At 43.5% G+C, this 18,465-nt stretch overlaps 1 protein-coding gene across 16 annotated transcripts in view; it reads right to left on the bottom strand.

Moving 5' to 3' along the window:
• Positions 1-16,538: 16,538 nt before the first annotated feature.
• CREM (cAMP responsive element modulator) overlaps positions 16,539-18,465 on the bottom strand; it is a 69,905-nt gene continuing 67,978 nt past the window's right edge. For 14 of the 16 annotated variants that reach the window (XM_088844160.1, XM_055427923.2, XM_055427938.2 and 11 more), the window contains one exon: positions 17,150-17,714. In XM_088844160.1, the coding sequence (XP_088700286.1) occupies positions 17,570-17,714 (145 nt within the window). In that variant the 3' untranslated portion in view covers positions 17,150-17,569. Of the gene's footprint in view, positions 17,715-18,465 lie in introns of all 16 variants that reach the window. The other 2 variants (XM_088844162.1, XM_088844166.1) reach the window with 1 other exon arrangement.

The raw sequence follows: 18,465 nt of genomic DNA, 5'->3' as shown, positions 1-18,465 counted from the left end.
TAAGCAGAATTTTTAAAGGAATCACAATATTGAAAACATGAGAAATATCACTGTCAGCTCAAACAATTTATAAATATTGCTTATAAAAAGAAACCACCTCAACTGAATCAGGGAGCCATAATTACACAAACCAGTCATTTGCACAACTCCCTGAATCACCTCCTTGAAGACAGAAAATACTGAGCCAAGTTCACCCAGGACATGGACCTTTGGTCAAAAGAAGGAAAATGGCCCCAAGCTCAGGCTAAATACCTGCTCAGAGTGTATCTGCTCCAACCACCTGGTGGCCAGTTTCCATGTCAGTCGCTGATGTTTGTAAGGCCGCTGTGGGATAACCATACCCTTTGTTGTGCCACCAGTGCTCTTATTGTCACTTTATTTTCCAATGACCCCTCCCCCTCCAAAATAGGCCCCTGGAAAATTTGATGGTAACCAGCTACAGGGGAAGTATTGACTCTGATAGCAACTTGACCTGGACCAAAGAAAAGTGCTTCATTTATCCATAGAACAAAGCTCCAAGGTTATTTTCTCTACAATTGAGGTGAGTTAGAAAGTAAGGGTGGAGAAGGAAATGGCAACCCACTCCAGTGTTCTTGCCTGGAGAATCCCAGTGATGGGGGAGCCTGGTGGGCTGCCGTCTCAGGTCGCAAAGAGTTGGACATGACTGAAACGACTTAACAGCAGCAGCAGCAGGAAGTAAGGGAGCCCACTCCACCTTGCCATTCATTGTAAGTATACATCCTAAACTGCACTTGTTTGCAGAACATTCTAAAATACTCTAATACCTTGAACTGTTTGTAACCAACGAGTGGTAACTTAGGTTTAAAGATACAACTAGTGAATAAGGGAGCTTACGGATGCTGATTGCAGCCATGAAATTAAAAGACGCTTACTTCTTGGAAGGAAAGTTATGACCAACCTAGATAGCATATTAAAAAGCAGAGACATTACTTTGCCAGCAAAGGTCCGTCTAGTCAAGGCTATGGTTTTTCCCGTGGTCATGTATGGATGTGAGAGTTGGACTGTGAAGAAAGCTGATTGCCGAAGAATTGATGCTTTTGAACTGTGGTGTTGGAGAAGACTCTTGAGAGTCCCTTGGACTGCAAGGAGATCCAACCAGTCCATTCTAAAGGAGATCAGTCCTGGGTGTTCATTGGAAGGACTGATGCTGAAGCTGAAACTCCAATACTTTGGCCACCTCATGCGAAGAGTTGACTCACTGGAAAAGACTCTGATCCTGGGAGGGATTCGGGGCAGAAGGAGAAGGGGACGACAGAGAATGAGATGGCTGGATGGCATCACCGACTCGATGGACATGAGTTTGAGTGAACTCCAGGAGTTGGTGATGGACAGGGAGGCCTGGTGTGCTGTGATTCATGGGGTCGCAAAGAGTCGGAGACGACTGAGCAACTGAACTGAACTGACAGTTGAAAAAGAAAATGTGGCCAAGATTCATTCCCTATCAAATCCAGTTAATTTTTTAAAAGCCTTAAATAACATAAGCAATCTCAATATTCTTACATTTTAGTGATTTCTGAAATATTCACTGAAGTGTCAAATGTACATGCAAAAGCCATTGCTTCATTGCCTGTAAAACAGATGAATACCTTTACCTGGATAGAAATCATTAGTCCAGTGAAGGATTATTGGTTAGTATAGAATTTGTACTGAATAGATATCTCAGTGCCAACCACCAAAAACCTACTGTCTCTAAAAAAGACTTTTCAAAAACCAAGTCACCTTAATTTCAGGCCACCTCCTAACATTGCTGAGGAAACGAGGGTACTAACCTGCAATTTTGACTGAGTTTGTTGCACAAGCTACCCTCCAGGCTTCACAGTCCACTGCCCACTAAGACATAACACATTTATTAGAAACAAAAGTTTTTTCTGGAAGGAGAAGATGTTTTGCACTGGAAAATAACAGAACCAAGGCTCACCTAGTAGCAGAAAGCTCCAGGGCAGGGAATTCCAGTCCCAGTTCAGCTCCTGACATGATGTGACTGAAGGGACTTCGGGCTCACCGCCCAGTTTCCTCACCATGACCCTGAAGTGACAACACAGCCGACTTCACAAAGGGGCCAGGATGTGGGGCAGACAAAGGACAGCAGCACTTTTCCCATTTCAAAATGGGAAAACATTTTTTTTTAATGGGCAAGCATAACCTCATTATGTGAGATGTCCCCACACACCTCTGCCATTTTAACTATCAGGGCACCGTGTTCAGTCATGTCCAACTCTGCGAGTCCATAGACTATAGCCCACTGGGATTCTCTGCCCATGGAATTTTCCAGCCAAGAATACTGGAGTGGGTTGCCATTTCCTACTCCAATGGATCTTCCCAACCCAGGGATCGAACCCGCGTCTCCTCCATCACCTGCTTTGGCAGGTGGATTCTTTTGCCACTGTGCTACCTGGGAAGCCCATTAACTATCAGTGACTTATTTAGTCTCAGTTTCAATACCTTCTGTTCAGGTTACTCTGGATTCCCTAACCTTGACTTTGATCTCTGTGGTGAGCCCTGCCTAAGCTTTCCGACAACCATTTCATCTGCCTCCCAGCTCACCCTGCATCCCCAGGACGCAAGGCCTAGCTTGACAGGCTCACCACCAACCTCTGGACATGCCTGCAAGCCCACAAGCTATCAACAGGATGGCTTCCATGGTTCTTGCCCAGGATAAAGGGCACACCTCTCTCTGACCACCCCCTCTTCCCACGTGCAGCCCACACACCGTAATAATGTCTCTTGTGTGTCATGACCCTTCTCAGGCCATATGTCACCTCCTCACTTCTCTCAGAATCCTAGTGCTCTGTACATAAGACAGTTCAATATATACCCCAAATGGTAATTATCTGTTAGACCTGTCATTCTCCAATGGTTTGGAGAATGTTTTCCCAACTCAATGGAATAGCTCTTTCCTTAATCAATAAACATTTCACTACCATACAAACACCATTAGCTGAAAATCTCATTCTGGCTTAGTGTATGTCCTTATTACATCATGATTTAAATTTGAAAAGGCCCCTGTATGATCATTATACATGGAAACAGCAATGTCTCACTGATGTGGCATTATAGGAAGGGGTCCAGGCCATTTAAGTAAACTTCCTGGGTAAATGAAAAGACCTCCTTAAGGACCCTTTGAAAAGTTTCACCATTTTTGATAGCACTCTTCGTTTCAGAAATCATAATATAATCAAACGCTTTAGTACTTACATATTTATCACTGGATGTTTTTCTAAAATGTATATAGATATCTGCCTCCTCGTACATGGGAAATCAGATATAATTTAAGTTTTTCATTACATTCCAAAGCTTCACTAAGTATACATTATTGAATATTGTAATAATCCAGTGCTAGTTTTGCTTCTTAGAATTCTTGTTTCTCAGCCACATTGCCAGATGACACACTATTATTTCACCTGCTGGTCCCTTCTAATTCACTGCTTCTAATCTACTCCACAGGCTTCCCGGGTGGCTCAGTGGTAGAGAATCCACCTGCCAGTGCAGGAGATGTGGGTTTGATCCCTGGGTCAAGAAGATCCCCTGGAGGAGGAATGCCAACCCACTCAGTATTCTTGCCCCAGAATCCCATGCACAGAGGAGCCTGGCAGGCTAGTTCAGAGGGTCGCAAAAGAGTCAAACACAACTTAGTGACTAAATAAGCAATCTACTCCAGACCAGCACACCAGGAAATCAAAATTAGGAGTAAGAAACATGTTTGTGCACTGCTGGTAGGAATGTAAACTGGTGCAGCTGCTATATAAACTAGTATGGCGGTGATGGTTTAGTCGCTAAGTTGTGTCCGACTCTTGCAACCTCATGGACTAGCCTTCCAGGCTCCTCTGTCCATGGGATTCTCCAAGCAAGAATACTGGAGTGGGTTGCCATTTCCTTCTCCAGGGGAATTCCCCTAAAATAAAAACAGAATTATTGTATGATTCAGGAATCCCACTTCTCAGTGTACTCCCCCCAAAAATTTGAAGGCAGGGTTTCAAAAAGATTTTTGAACATTCCTGTTCACAGCAGCAGCATCTACAATAGCCAAAAGGTGGAAGCAACCTAAGGGCCCGTCGACAAATGAGTGGATAAACAAAATGTGGTGTATACCTACAATGGAATATTTTCCAGCCTTAAAAAGGCTGAATTTCCCCTTGAGAATCCCTATGTTGTCCTGGGCCTAGTGAGTTTTCTCCCCTCTCAGGCTTTCCCCGCCAGGCCATGACCTCTGCATGTCATGACTGACAGCTCACCCTGGTCCCTTTCTCAGTTCCTAGGCAGGTCAAAAGAAGAGAGAAGGAAATTGAGCAGGGGGAGATAGGGTGCAGGGAAAACCATCTTGAGGGGACTAGCAGGGGAGACCTAAGAGCCCTCACCCCACCTTTTGTGCTAGGCAGTGGGCACATGAACAGGTATGTATTATGACCCAATCTTACAAATGAGGGAAATTGAGGCCCATTTCCAAAAGGTGAAATTAAGAGAAACAAGGGCACTGCTGTGAGTTCATTATTCTCAGATGAAATCTTCCCTAATTTTTCTCAGGGGGAGCAGCAGGGTGGGGGGGGAGCTGTTAAAAAAAGGAAGAAAGGAAATTCTGACATGCTACATATGAACCAACCTTGACATTGTGCCAAGTGAAATAAGCCAGTCACAAAAAGACATACATTTTAAGATTCCACTTATATATGTGGGCTTCCCTGGTGGCTCAGAGGTTAAAGCGTCAGCCTCCAATGCAGGAGACCCGGGTTCGATCCCTGGGTCAGGAAGATCCCCTGGAGAAGGAAATGGTAACCCACTCCAGTATTCTTGCCTGGAGAATCCCATGGATAGAGAAGCCTGGTAGGCTACAGTCCATGGGGTCGCAAAGAGTCAGACACGACTGAGCAACTTCACTTTCACTTATATATGTGAGGCACCTGGGAAATCAAATCATAGATTCAGTGGAAGCACAGAGTCCTAACCTTAGGACCACCAGGGAATTCCCATTATGATTAAAATTTTTAATTTTGATCTCTCATCAACATCTGGGTGTATCTAGTTTTTCTTTCTGTTACAGATTAAGGAATGGAATGGGAGAGACTGAATATACACAAACCCAATGGCCAGACCATCAGAGCGATAGGTTGACCCACGACCTGCAGCCACCTACCCCGGAGACCAACCCCTTATCTATAGTAACCAGCCCAAGAAGCGAGCCTCCTTTAAATCAAACTTACAGGAAGCAAGATTGCTGTCTCTAGCAACAAGCCAGGAAGCTAAATAGTAACTTCTGTAACAGTTGGCCTCAGATGGCTAGGGCTTGATTCATAGCTGACACACCTTCCTGATTTTGCCCTTGCTTCCAACTTAAAGCCAACCAGAGAGAGTCAAATCTGACCCCCAACCAATCACATAAGATCCCCGGTTCAAGGTTTTCCACCCTCAGCTGCCCCCTGCCACCAGCCTCTGGTCAGGCATACCTGAAACCTCCCTTTCTCCGTCTTATAAAGTTTTCCCACTCCTTGCCCACCTTTGAATCTCCACCGAAACACCAGTGGTGGTGGCTGGCCCCCTTACTATCGCAAACTCAGAATAATGGCGTTTGCTTTTCTCATTTTGTTCGTTGCTCTTTATTTTTGCAGATGTATAGTTTCTGCTGTGTAATGGCAAAACACTATTCAACCTTCTGCAATACTTAACTACCAAAACATAATTGTTACAACCCCAGTTTCCTAGCAAGTTCTTTCATTATTACAGTGCTGAAATTTTTAACAGTGGGTAGTCATTTGGAAAAATTCTTTTAGAACAATTCTTTTGCCACATAGACTCTTCTATAATACTTCAGCCACTGAGAAACAGAGAACATCTGTTTGTTCTAGTGTTTGTGGATGGCTAGAGTGGCCCCAACAGATGACCTCCGAATAGCAGGGATATTTGTCCATCTTACTTGAGAATGTACATGTGTTACTGAGTCCAAGCTTGTACTGCTCGCTGCATGACAGACCTGTACGTCAAGAGATGAGTTGTTGGGGCGAGGAATAGCAACTTTAAGAGGAAAGCCAGAAGCCTGAAAAAAATAACTGATGTGTCCCAAATAAGCAGCTTGTCTGGAGTTAAAATTCAGGCTTCTTTTATACTAACGGGAGGGAGCAAAGTCAGACATTTCCTGTTTCCGGTCAGCCTTCCACCGGGTTGTGTTAATTTCTTTCTCCCTGAAGTCATTCACAGGTGGGCCTGGTCAGGATGTTTCCTGGAAGCTAAACAAAGGTATTTTAGCTTAATGCTCATTACCTGGGAGGCAGGGTTCCCAGAGATGGGCCATTATGTATGATTGAAGTATATAGGCAATATCCCTTTAGTGATTAACTTGTAATAAAGGTAGGATGTATTTCTGTTTGCTTGGATCTGAATAACTACTGGCTAAACATCAGGTGTTAGAAAGTACTTGATAAAGCTGGCTTCACTGTCATGCTGAAAAATCATAATGGATATTATTTTTTAATTAGGTGATGTCCTTCTCTCCCTGTACCTCCATGTACATGACCTCCCTATGCCCTGTTGGTAGCATCTATTTGTCTCAGGCAGAATTATGATTCTTCTAGAAGACAAAGAAAAACATGTTATGTTTGTGCAGTCTAGCCTTTGCTATCGAGAATTTTTAAGATCACAAACTTGCAAATCAAGCTTTCAAAAGAGACAAGACTTTCTGAATCCCAAATGCTCTGTCTTTGTATTTCCAGGGGCAAACCCATGGCTCGTACATTATTACAAGAGCTTGATTTTTAACACTAATGATCTTGTGGGAAAATGCAAGGGTAAAACAGAAGTTTACTTTAAACCAGAGCGCCAGGGAGTCCCTTGAAACAGGAAAGGAAAATAGAAAAATCCCATCTCTTGCAGGTCTGGGGAGAGGAAACAGCAGCAAAATGAGTTGGTTTGCCCTCTAGTCAGAGGACTGCTGGGAAGGTAACATCCCACTGGTGGAGAGAATGGAGCTTGGAGATTTCCTACAATGTTTTCCTGGTATTTGATTCTGGTTTGCAGTTTTAGGCTCGTGCATTACATCATCAGTCTTAGGGCTTGTTACCTGGGTATTTCCTGTGAGTTTGCACCTTCTCTTCCCCATCTCCATTCATGGCAAATGGGAAATGTTTAATGCAAAGCACACTGTTGTTGAAAAGCATATGTTGTTTGATACCTTTTTTAGACATTGGATACATTAATTATGTTGTTTTGAGGAAGTTAAAAGAAAAACCCATCTCTTTCAGAAAAGTGATTCTCAAATAGGGTTCATTTTGACAGGCCTTTGAAACTAAGCAGACCAGGGGATAGGCTGTTATTTTTGTTTAACAATTTCGCTCCATCTAGTGGTCAGTTTGGGAATTTTCATAGGTTCTCATCTATTCTTCAATAATAATATGCAATAATGTGTGCTTTCCTGTCTTGACTCTGCAATCCCATGGACTGTAGCCTGCCGGATCCTCTGTCCATGGGATTCCCCAGGCAAGAATACTGGCGTGGGTTGCCGTTTCCTCCTCCAGGGGATCATCCCGACCCAGGGATCAAACCTATCTCTTGTGTCTCCTGCACTGGCAGGCTGATTCTTTACCACTATTGCCACCTTTAAAACTCCACTTAAAACATAGTCATTTTTCTTAGGAAGGTTTGGGGGTAGATAACTGACTAAAATTAAGAGAATATATGCATTTTTAGCAAATATGACAGTCATTTCTTGAAGAATGACTAAGGTTTTTTTCAAGTGGATAAGAAATCTTTTCTGTTTTAAACTTTTTCTTTTATATTGAAGTGTAGCCACTTAACAAATGTTGGGGTGGTTTCAGTTGCACAGCAAAGGGCCTCGGCCACACATATACATGTTGTCTATTCTCCCCCAAACTCCCCTTCTATCCAGACTGCCATATAACATTTTTTGAAGAATGACTAAGGTTTGTATATATGATTGACAGGTTTAGAAAATAAAAATACAGGGTACTCAATAAAATTTAAATTTCAGATTAAAAATAATTTTAGTATAAAATTTAGTAAAATTTTTTTAGTATAAGTATGCTCCAAATACATTAATCTGGCAATTTATGTATTTCCATCATGTTTTGCATCTCATTTAACAAATAAGAATTCTGAGGATCAAAGGCTCAAAAATATTCAAAGTATTTTTCCCATTTTACTATGGCTTGTCCTTTTTTCTTTAGAATTTTTCCTCTAAGTTTCCAGAAGAAATCAGATCAGAGTCTGATCAGATAACACTTCAGTTTAAGCTCCAAGTATCCTGAGACAACTTTGTTTTAACTTGACCAGGTGAAATGATCACCATGCAAGGTCCCAGGGGACCCTCAGCCTCTCCCTGAAGCTTCCCCACCTGGCTCCTGGGGCTCACCTGTGGGTTCCAGTCATTTGTGAGGACACAGCTACTACATGAGGACATTCTTTATCATGAAACCCAGCCCAACGATAGGCTGCCTCAGGTTCTCTCCTGCAACTCCAGACTGTCATCATAAAATACATGGGGACTTCCCTGGTGGGCCAATGCTTAAAACTCTTTGCTTCCACTTTCCACAGCAAGGGGCATGGGTTTGATTCCTGGTCAGGGAACTAAGATCCCAGAAACTGTGTGGTGCAGCCAAAAAAAAAAAAAAAATTCTCTCCTAGTTTTGATGAAATCCCAAATTACAAATGATATCTTAACATTCTTTATATCACAGGAAGCAAAATAAAAGCAAGTTCAGTTCAGTTCAGTCAATCATGTCCGACTCTTTGCGACCCCATGAATCACAGCATGCCAGGCCTCCCTGTCCATCACCAACTCCCAGAGTTCACTCAAACTCATGTCCATTGAGTCGGTGATGCCATCCAGCCATCTCATTCTCTGTCGTCCCCTTCTCCTCCCACCCCCAATCCTTCCTAGCATCAGACTCTTTTCCAGTGAGTCAACTCGTCGCATGAGGTGGCCAAAGTACTGGAGTTTCAGCTTTATCATCAGTCCTTCCAATGAACACCCAGGATTGATCTCCTTTAGAATGGACTGGTTGGATCTCCTTGCAGTCCAAGGGACTCTCAAGAGTCTTCTCCAGCACCACAGTTAGTTAACTATAAATGGGCATGAACCATCTTAGTGGAGTTGTGGCAATGCTCTAACTTCTAGATTGTGGTTGTGATTACACAGCTAAAAGTCACTGAACTGTACACTTGAACTAGATGAATTGCAGCATGTCAATTATATCTCAATAAAGTTACTCCCACACACCAAATTCATTGCAGTACACTATATGACCACAGAGTGTCAGCCAAGACAAATGTGAAGGATTTTCCCATAAACCTAGCCAAAGAGAACATCACCAACCACACTAACTGTGGCTGCCTCTCACCACAGAAATTCCTGTGTCCTGGGCCTCAGGGGTTTGAAGTTACCAACCACCAGAGTCAGGTAGCAGGAATAAGGAAATATTTTCAAATATTTGTTGATGCAAATCTACACTGATCGTAGCTATCAAATCATTTAACCCATGATATTTGCTGAAGCTGAAACTCCAATACTTTGGCCACCTGATACGAAGAACTGACTCACTGATAAAGACCCTGATGCTGGGAAAGATTAAAGGCAGGAGGAGAAGGGGACAACAGAAGATGAGATGGTTGGATGGCATTACCGACTCAATGGACATGAGTTTGAGCAAGCTCCAGGAGTTGGTGAAGCCTGGCATGCTGCAGTCCATGGGGTTGCAAAAACTCGGACATGACTGAGCAACTGAACTGAACTGATAGGCAATTAAGTAAAAAAAAAACACCTCACACCACAATAATCTTCAATAAGCAAACTAGAAATTCAGTCCTATTGGAAATATTAAAGCCCTTTAAAACTGGTTTTGGACTAGCTATATGTTCTGTTATATAAACTTTAATTTGTATAGCTATTATACATTAAAACTATAAAAGAATTTTAAAATTTTCCATCTAATTACATAAAAATAAAACTATTCAAATGACAAGTTTGATTTTAAAAATCAGATAAAATAATCAATAAAACTTTTCAAATAACTAGTTAACATGGAGAGAAATCTTCTAAAAGGAGTATAGTCTATCTTACTCATGACTAATTTAGTTCTTTGAAGAAGGTAAAATCAATAAGTCGGGTTATGGGAAGGTAAATCTTCTAAGGCATTGAAAACCACAGTGGTTTCTGGGCTGGCAATACTTCCTTTTACTCAGTGCAGCCGTGTTAAGATTGAGCAAGGCAGAGACTTGTGAGCTGGAAAATTTTCAGTCACATTTTGAGCATATTTATAAATAACTGTAAGTGAAGTAACATTTGTCTAAATAAAGTCTTCAGGTGTCAAAATCTTAACCTACATGATCTGGATCAAAGTAGACACCCCTTCCTTCATTAAGGCCAGTTTCAGTCGAAAGCCATTTTGCTCATGAATTCTGTACCACATGTCAGAGATGGATGGATCCACCAGGGTCCTGCAGCCTCCCACTGTTTCAGGGGTCACAAGGGCAAATGGTTTCTCAGAAAGCTATGCTTTTACCAAAAGCTGGTTAAAAATACAGTTTATAAAAAAAAAAGAGGCATTATGGTAATGGAGTTAAGAGTTCTGAGTATTTCTAATCTCGCCATTCCCAGTAACTATCAACATTTAAATAAATCAACCTGAAATCTGGTTTCCTTGTCTATAAAATGAAAGCAGTAAGTCACACCTTTATGACCTCTTTTTAGCTTGAGGATTCTATTCCAGTGTGTAAGTCTGCAGCCTTGATATCCCAACACCTAATCCTCAATCGTAGTACCATTTTCTCCTGATTGACTTCATGGATTTTAAACACCAGAGAGAAATGGATGCATGCTCTCAAATGGATAACCAGCAAGGGCCTACTGTATAGCACAGGGAACTCTGCTCAGTGTTATGTGGCAGCCTGGATGGGAGGGGAGCTTAGGGGAGCGTGGATATATGTCCATGTATGGCCGAGTCCCTCTGCTGTGCACATGAAACTATCACAACATTGTTCATTGGCTACATTCCAACATAAAATTAAAAATTTTAAAAAGAAATGGATTCATGCTCTTGTTCATTACAACAGGAAGTGTTCGGGTGTTCTTCAGTCTACCCAATGGTACCACAGAGCTGTCTCTAGCCACCACCCACCTGGCCAGCACACATGCCCTCCGGCCACCTTCTTGCTTTGGGTCTGGCCTCCATTGCTCCCTGCCAGGTTTGCTCTCGGCCCTGAGCCCTAATAGTTGTGTGACCTTGGGCAAGTCACTTACCCTCTCCAAGTCTACTTCCTCATCTGCAAGATGGGGATTATGGTAAAAACACCAATACTGATGAGAATTAGGTGCGATAAGCCCCGTATGGCATGCAGTTTGGTGCTGGGCACAAGGACAGCACTCAGTAAATGGCAGCCATTACTTTCGATAACAGATGTGTGGTTGGAGCCTCCACAGGACTCAGGATGTAACAGAAGAGTCCATGAAGTGCCAGTGTTGCCAGGGCCCTGACCCTCTCTCCTTCCAGACCCTTTTTCACTTGTAGCAACAAACATGCTGCCTGACTCCACAGGTCTCTTTCCAGAAACCTCTCATCACAGTCCTGAATATGGCACAGCAGTCTAAGGAAGCAGGAGGCATCATCCATGAATCTTTTTCCCAAAAAAGAAACTGGCAACCGCAGTTGCCTCCCGGGTGATGGGAGCCAGGGATGGGAAACAGACTTTGCACTCTATACCTTTGTATACTTTGAATTTTGAATCTCAAATACGTCTTACCTATATTAAAAAATAATGTTGATTTCTGAAAAGTAAAAGGATGCAATTTACTTTTTAAAGGTGACACCTTTCCTCTGGACAGTTGGGGAGCTGAAAGTCGAGCCTCACAGGCTTCCTCATCCCCCGCCCCCCACCTCAGGGATGTCGGCAGAAGCCATGGGGGCAAAGAGGGGAGGAAGAAGGGTATTAAGTTCAGGCTCTGACTCTTTCTGCACAAAGATCCAAGGAACTCATAGATTCGGAGCAAGGCTTTATCTCCAAATCTGATCGATGGCCCAGGAAAGGTAAAGATCTGGATTAAAAGCAAGAACACGGACTCCCTGGTGGTTCAGTAGTTAAGACTCCACATTCCCAAAGCAAGGGTCACTGGTTCAATCCCTGGTCGGGGAACTTTAAAAAAAAAAAGGTAAAAACAAATAGCAATGAAGTGTGTACAGTGCAACCACACTGAGCTTTGGTACTACTTACGAACAAACAAACATCTTTTTTTAATAAAGAAATCTGAAAAAACAAAACCCTCTATCTTCCTGAAAACTAAGACTGGCTTAGAAATAAGAAGGGTTGCATTTTATTTAAGCACATACAACCTGCTGTAACAGAGTGTAAGGTTACTTTTGTTTGTTCTCCATCTTTGATGGGCTTCCCTGGTGGTTCAGATGGTAAAATCGTCTGCTTGCAATGCGGGAGACCCGGGTTCAATCCCTGGGTAAGGAAGATCCCCTGGAGAAGGAAATGGCAACCCACTCCAGTACTCTTGCCTGGAAAATTCCATGGATGGAGGAGCCTTGTAGGCTACAGTCCATGGGGTCCCAAAGAGTTGGACTGAGTGATTTCACATCTTTGATGGGATTATGTGTGTGTGAAGAATTACCTTAAATCTCATCATAAGTCATCACACAGTACCCTGTGGCAAAATAAATCTTTGAAGTACAAACACTGTGTTAACAATGATTTGTGTTTTAAAAAAATACATTTGGAATTCTGAAATGTATGAATATGAAATGTACTTAGGAGAAAATGGATTTATAGAGAAGCTTACCCACAAAGCATAAAGATTAAACTGCGCCATGCTTGAGTAGCTGGCATGGGGTTGGGTGTCTCTAGGACCACCTCAGATGCGGCACCTCAGATTTGGTACCTCAGCTGCCGAGAAACTTGTGAAGTGGATAACTCAGCAGGGCTGGCTGAGTCTTGGGGGCAGCCTGTGCCACACATGTGCCCAAATAACACCATTATTTTTGGTTGAGGATTAGAAAAGCAGTGTGTTGGTTTCAAGAGTCCTCATATTTTAAAAATGTACTTTAGGCACAAAGGTACAGCCTTACTGGACATAAGAAGAGCTGATGAAGGAAGCAGAGAGGCGAGGCTGCTGATACAAATGGTCCTACTTGAGTAAGTGCAGAGCTCCTGGCCACACACCCAACAATGTCCTCCCTCTGTTCTTCCATTTTGAGAAATTTCACGTCACAAGCCACCTAGTTAAATCTGACAAGGTAGTATAATCCTCCAACCTAGGGTCAGTAATTTCTATTTCCAATAGTCCAGGTGCAGAAACTCTTAGGATTAAAAGAATAAAGTCACAGACACAGTGACAGCTCTGGATTCCATGGAGACAAACGATGTTCACACAGCTTCCAACTTACCTCTGGCTCCATCCACCAGGAGGCTGAAGGCAGTATCTGCTAATGCTGGGTGGAGAGCTAGCACATTGTGCTAAACTAGCAGCAAAAGTTGAGGTTCCAAGGTACAAATCAGATGAGCCAGAATCCAGGTCCTGTGCGGCTCCAGCCTAAAGTCCCACCGAGGTCCCCAATTCCCGGCCAGCTGCAGCCTCGCACATCACCAATATGGGACACCCCATTAGCTACCCACACCTGGCTCTTTCAGAATCCAGTTCTATTCAACACCAATTGGCCGTACGCTTCACAGAAGCTGGCCGCCCTCCCAGCCCCAGAGGTTGCATCCTCACTAGGAATCCAGAGCTTTTAACTCCACTCTCCAGGCCAGTCAGCAGCTATGGAAGGAGGTGACGATGAGAGTCTGGCAGGTGAGACTTAGCTGGTGAGACTTGCAGAAGGTCTTCTGTGCAGGTTTTCTTTGCTCTGAAGACAGAACAACCAGAAGAGGTGCTGCTGGCTGCCCTTTGGTGCCTGTATTCAAGCAACGATACCAGGACTGGGAGACCAGCCTACATAGAGAGCCTATGCTCGTGAGGCCGTGTTGAGCCACTGAGTCTTCCACTGAATCTCTGGGCCTGGTGTCTCATGAGATGATAACATTACCTCATGTTTAAACCACTGGGGAAAAGGTGGGGCACTGGCTATCTGGGGGTCCCAAGTAGTCAGATGTAATCTCCTTCCCCTGAAATGACAGTGGGGTACACATGTATACGCACAGCCTCTGTCGAACCAAATGGAGCCCTCCCATGAGTCCCAGCTTCACCTCCTCCATCTCCTTGACTCTTCTCCTAGGAGGGGGTGTCTGCTCCATACCCCATCTAGATACAGACACCCTCACTCGCTGCATTTCCAGTCACTCCCAAGTCTGCCTCCTTCAGGAAGACCCTGTCTGGCTCCGCCCACATCTGCCTCCCATTCTGACCTACTGCATCTCCTGCCATCAACTTGTTTATGCCCTGTCTGCTGATCCCTGGGTCACCCTCTCAGTGTCCACACTTCTGAACATACACCTCATTTACACGGACTCTGAGCGACTGAATGAAAGGTTGAGTGATGGAGTGAATGATAACTGCATGAGTACCCAGCACCCTTCTCCTTCACTTGAAACCTGGGGTTTTCCTTTCCTCTTTTCTTTCTTATCTTCTTTCCTCATCTTACTTCTCTGTAGCATGAAAGACAAACACTATAAGAGAGATTCAGAGCTCAGGCTCTGAAAGGTGGATTAAGTATTTCTAGAGAAAGCCGCAAACTGTGCGCCTGGCCTCCTGGGAGTTACAGATAAGGGATGATGGCATGGGGGTGGCACTAAGATGCCACACAGCAGCCTCCTGTCCTGCACCCCACACTCCTCCATTCTGAAACTGGGGCAGGGCAGCCTTCACAGGCTGGGAGTTACAGCAGAAACTAAGGCGAGTCTAGCCCACAGGTGGCCTTCGGCAGATGTCACACGAGTGAGTGAGGTGACAGAGTATCTTCTGGTCAGGGCTTTGGGCTTACACGTGTCTTCGAGGTTTTTTATTATAAAAGCAGGATGAGATGTGAATACCAGTAATAATCCACTTGATGAATGAACTCCATCTGAAAGTGCTGACTCAAAAGTATTTGATCTGCAAGTAGCTGTTTCAAAGTGAAAAATAAAACCTTGAGTTGTCTTAGATATTCCTTTAAAATTCCTATGGTGGGACTTCCCTGGTGGTCCAGTGGTTAAGAATCTGCCTTGCAATGCAAGGGGTTTGGATTGGATCCCTGATTGGGGAACTAAGATCCCACAGTCTGTGGGGCAACTAAGCCCATTTGCTACAACTAGAGAGTCCATGCAGCAGCCAAACATCCCGTGTATCGCAACTAAGCCGTGATAGTTCAGTTCAGTTCAGTCGCTCAGTCGTGTCCGACTCTCCGCGACCCCATGAATCACAGCACGCCAGGCCTCCCTGTCCATCACCAACTCCCGGAGTTCACCCAAACTCATGTCCATCGAGTCTGTGATGCCATCCAGCCATCTCATTCTCTGTCGTCCCCTTCTCCTCCCGCCCCCAATTCCTCCCAGCATCACACTCTTTTCCATTGAGTCAACTCGTCACATGAGGTGGCCAAAGTATTGGAGTTTCAGCTTCAGCATCAGTCCTTCCAATGAACACCCAGGACTGATCTCCTTTAGAATGGACTGGTTGGATCTCCTTGCAGTCCAAGGGACTCTCAAGAGTCTTCTCCAGCACCACAGTTCAAAAGCATCAATTCTTCGGCGATCAGCTTTCTTCACAGTCCAACTCTCACATCCATACATGACCACAGGAAAAACCATAGCCTTGACTAGATGGACCCTGGTTGGCAAAGTAATGTCTCTGCTTTTTAATATGCTGTCTAGGTTGGTCATAACTTTCCTTCCAAGGAGCAAGCGTCTTTTAATTTCCTGGCTGCAATCAACATCTGCAGTGATTTTGGAGCCCCAAAAAATAAAGTCTGACACTGTTTCCACTGTTTCCCCATCTATTTCCCATGAAGTGATGGGACCAAATGCCATGATCTTCGTTTTCTGAATGTTGAGCTTTAAGCCAAACTTTTCACTCTCCTCTTTCACTTTCATCAAGAGGCCTTTGAGTTCCTCTTCACTTTCTGCCATAAGGGTGGTGTCATCTGCATATCTGAGGTTATTGATATTTCTCCTGACACAGCCAAACAAATAAATATTAAAAAAAAAAAAAACCAAACCCTCCCCTGCTTGTTAGCCAAAACTCAAAATAGAGGGTCACCAGCAGGAGATTTTCAGACCATCTGCAGAGAGGCCTAGTCCATCACACCAGCTGAATCTCTCAGAGCTACTCCGCTGTATACAGCTAAGCCGTGGGGCTGAGTTTCTGAGACGACGGCAGAAAGAACACGTGGCAGAAAACACGGCCCACTGTGGAAATCGGCAGTGGAGCCCGTGAAGGTCTGCAAATACAATTCGAACTTGTAACTCGGCACAGGTATTAAAATATGTGTCACCTTTCATCACCTTAAGAGCAAAACAACACTAAAAGCTTCTGCAAGATCTTTTATATTACACCATAGAGTAAAAACTGTAGTCAATGTTCGGATAGTTAAAAGAGCACCAAACACTGCAAAGTGTAACCAACATGGTTCTATTAAAAACTGTTGTCAACTCTGGCATTCAAGGACAGCAATACAGTATTTTCTTTACAAAGCAACCGATATAAAAATCTGCAAATGCCGTAAATTCATTTATAGGCTATTATTTTCACACAGGCATGTCACTAGATTCTTTCCATTCCGTCTTTCTTTCCATTCTCTCCTGAGGTATTTTTTTGTGGTTTATTTTTATTGTACTGCTGGATGCATTTATCTTTGATCACCCTTTCCTAAAATGATTTTTAAAGATCTGCAAAAAATTTTTATTGCATAGGACACTATTCATGACACAGAGATTGGGAACTGCAAATGTGTGGAATTGGAACAAGTCTTACAAATATTGCATTTTAAGAATGTGTTACAGACTTTTGTTTATAGTTTGTTTCTTTTAAAAAAAATTGAAGTTACAGTTAAGAGTTAACTACGTACAGTGAAGCAGTTTGGGAATGTTAGAGATTAGAAAATATGCTGAATGATACAAAGGAGAAAAAAAAGCCATAATTATTGCCGGCTATATATTGTATTGCCTTCAAAAGCAACTGTACAGGTTGTAATCAGTTCATAGTTAAATATTTCTACTAATCTGTTTTGGGAGAGCAAATGTCTTTCAAGGTTTCCAGTTCCTCTATAAGCTTCTTGTTTTGAACTTCCAGCACCGCGACTCGACTCTCCAGACACTTGACATATTCTTTCTTTCGACGTCGACATTCTTTAGCAGCTTCCCTGAAAGAAAATAGAAAGCAAAAGGGCAAACAAAACATTTTTTCGCATGCATGCTACTGACAAGGAGGCTGAAGGAGGCTTGGGAAGTGTGACCACGGTTGCGTTCCCCATCCTGGGACAAGAGGTCTTATTCAATTTCAAACACTAAAGCCAAACTGGGTTCTCAAGGGTCACTGGGGTCCCTTCCACAAGTCATTCCGCATGGCAATTAGTAGCATGGCTGCACCTCCTGCCTTGATTATAGAGTTCAGAGCAAACAAGGTCCGAGTCAAAGACAGTTACTCTGCTTTATGGCAATAAAGATCTTTGAGGGCCTTGAGTTCCTCAATGAGGGTCTTGTTTTGGTTTTCAAGCACAGCCACGCGGTTTTCAAGACACTTGACATATTCTTTCTTCTTCCTGCGACACTCCCGGGCAGCTTCCCTGGAACCAACACAAGGCAAGTGACAAGGCGAACAACCTCTCAGCACAGTCCAGAGCGGCCCCCCGGGCTCAACCACCAGGCGGTCCTTGGTCAGGTCTGGACAGAGCCACACGACAGCTATGACCAAGCACGTGCCTGGGTGTGTGGTCACCCTCAGCCAGCAGGAGCGATGGCAGAGCGACAACTGGCCTGGCATCTGTGGTACAAGGTGTTTCCTTAGGGCACATGGCCCATGGTCACAGGGACCAGAAAGGTTTTCAGTAACCAAAACGATAGGAACACATCCCCACATGAATTTCTACCAAAAAAAAAATTACAGATCTGTTCAATTCTCTTAACTATCTTTGTCCATCAAAAGCCACATGTTCCATCACGAGTTAACTTTGATCAAAAATAGTTAGAAAAATTAATACTCAGCAACCTTAAACCTCAGTATAGGAGGTTTTCATTCTTCAAGACTCTCAGTTAAGATCAATTGGGACAGCAAGCAATAATTTATCGGCTGGAAAAACAACATGGATAAGAATAACAGGTCATGCACATTTTCACAAACCAAAATTAAAGGGACTTGGTTTTTGAAAATTAAAGGAGAAGAGAGAGTACAGAATACAACCCTCAGTAATTCAGACAACTTAAACCTGGAAATGTGAGAATGCCATGACAGAAATCATGGAAAGGACATGAGACATACATCTGCAAACCTGGATTGAAAGCAGTGCAGACACGCCCAAAGGAAGACCAGACCAGCAG

The sequence above is a fragment of the Moschus berezovskii genome, chromosome 15 (assembly GCF_049115385.1).
Source record: "Moschus berezovskii isolate FMDL1 chromosome 15, NW_MosBer_1.0, whole genome shotgun sequence".
Taxonomy (NCBI): Eukaryota; Metazoa; Chordata; class Mammalia; order Artiodactyla; family Moschidae; genus Moschus; species Moschus berezovskii.
The sequence above is the reverse complement of the archived record's forward strand: the minus strand, read 5'-3'. Positions and strand labels throughout refer to the sequence as shown.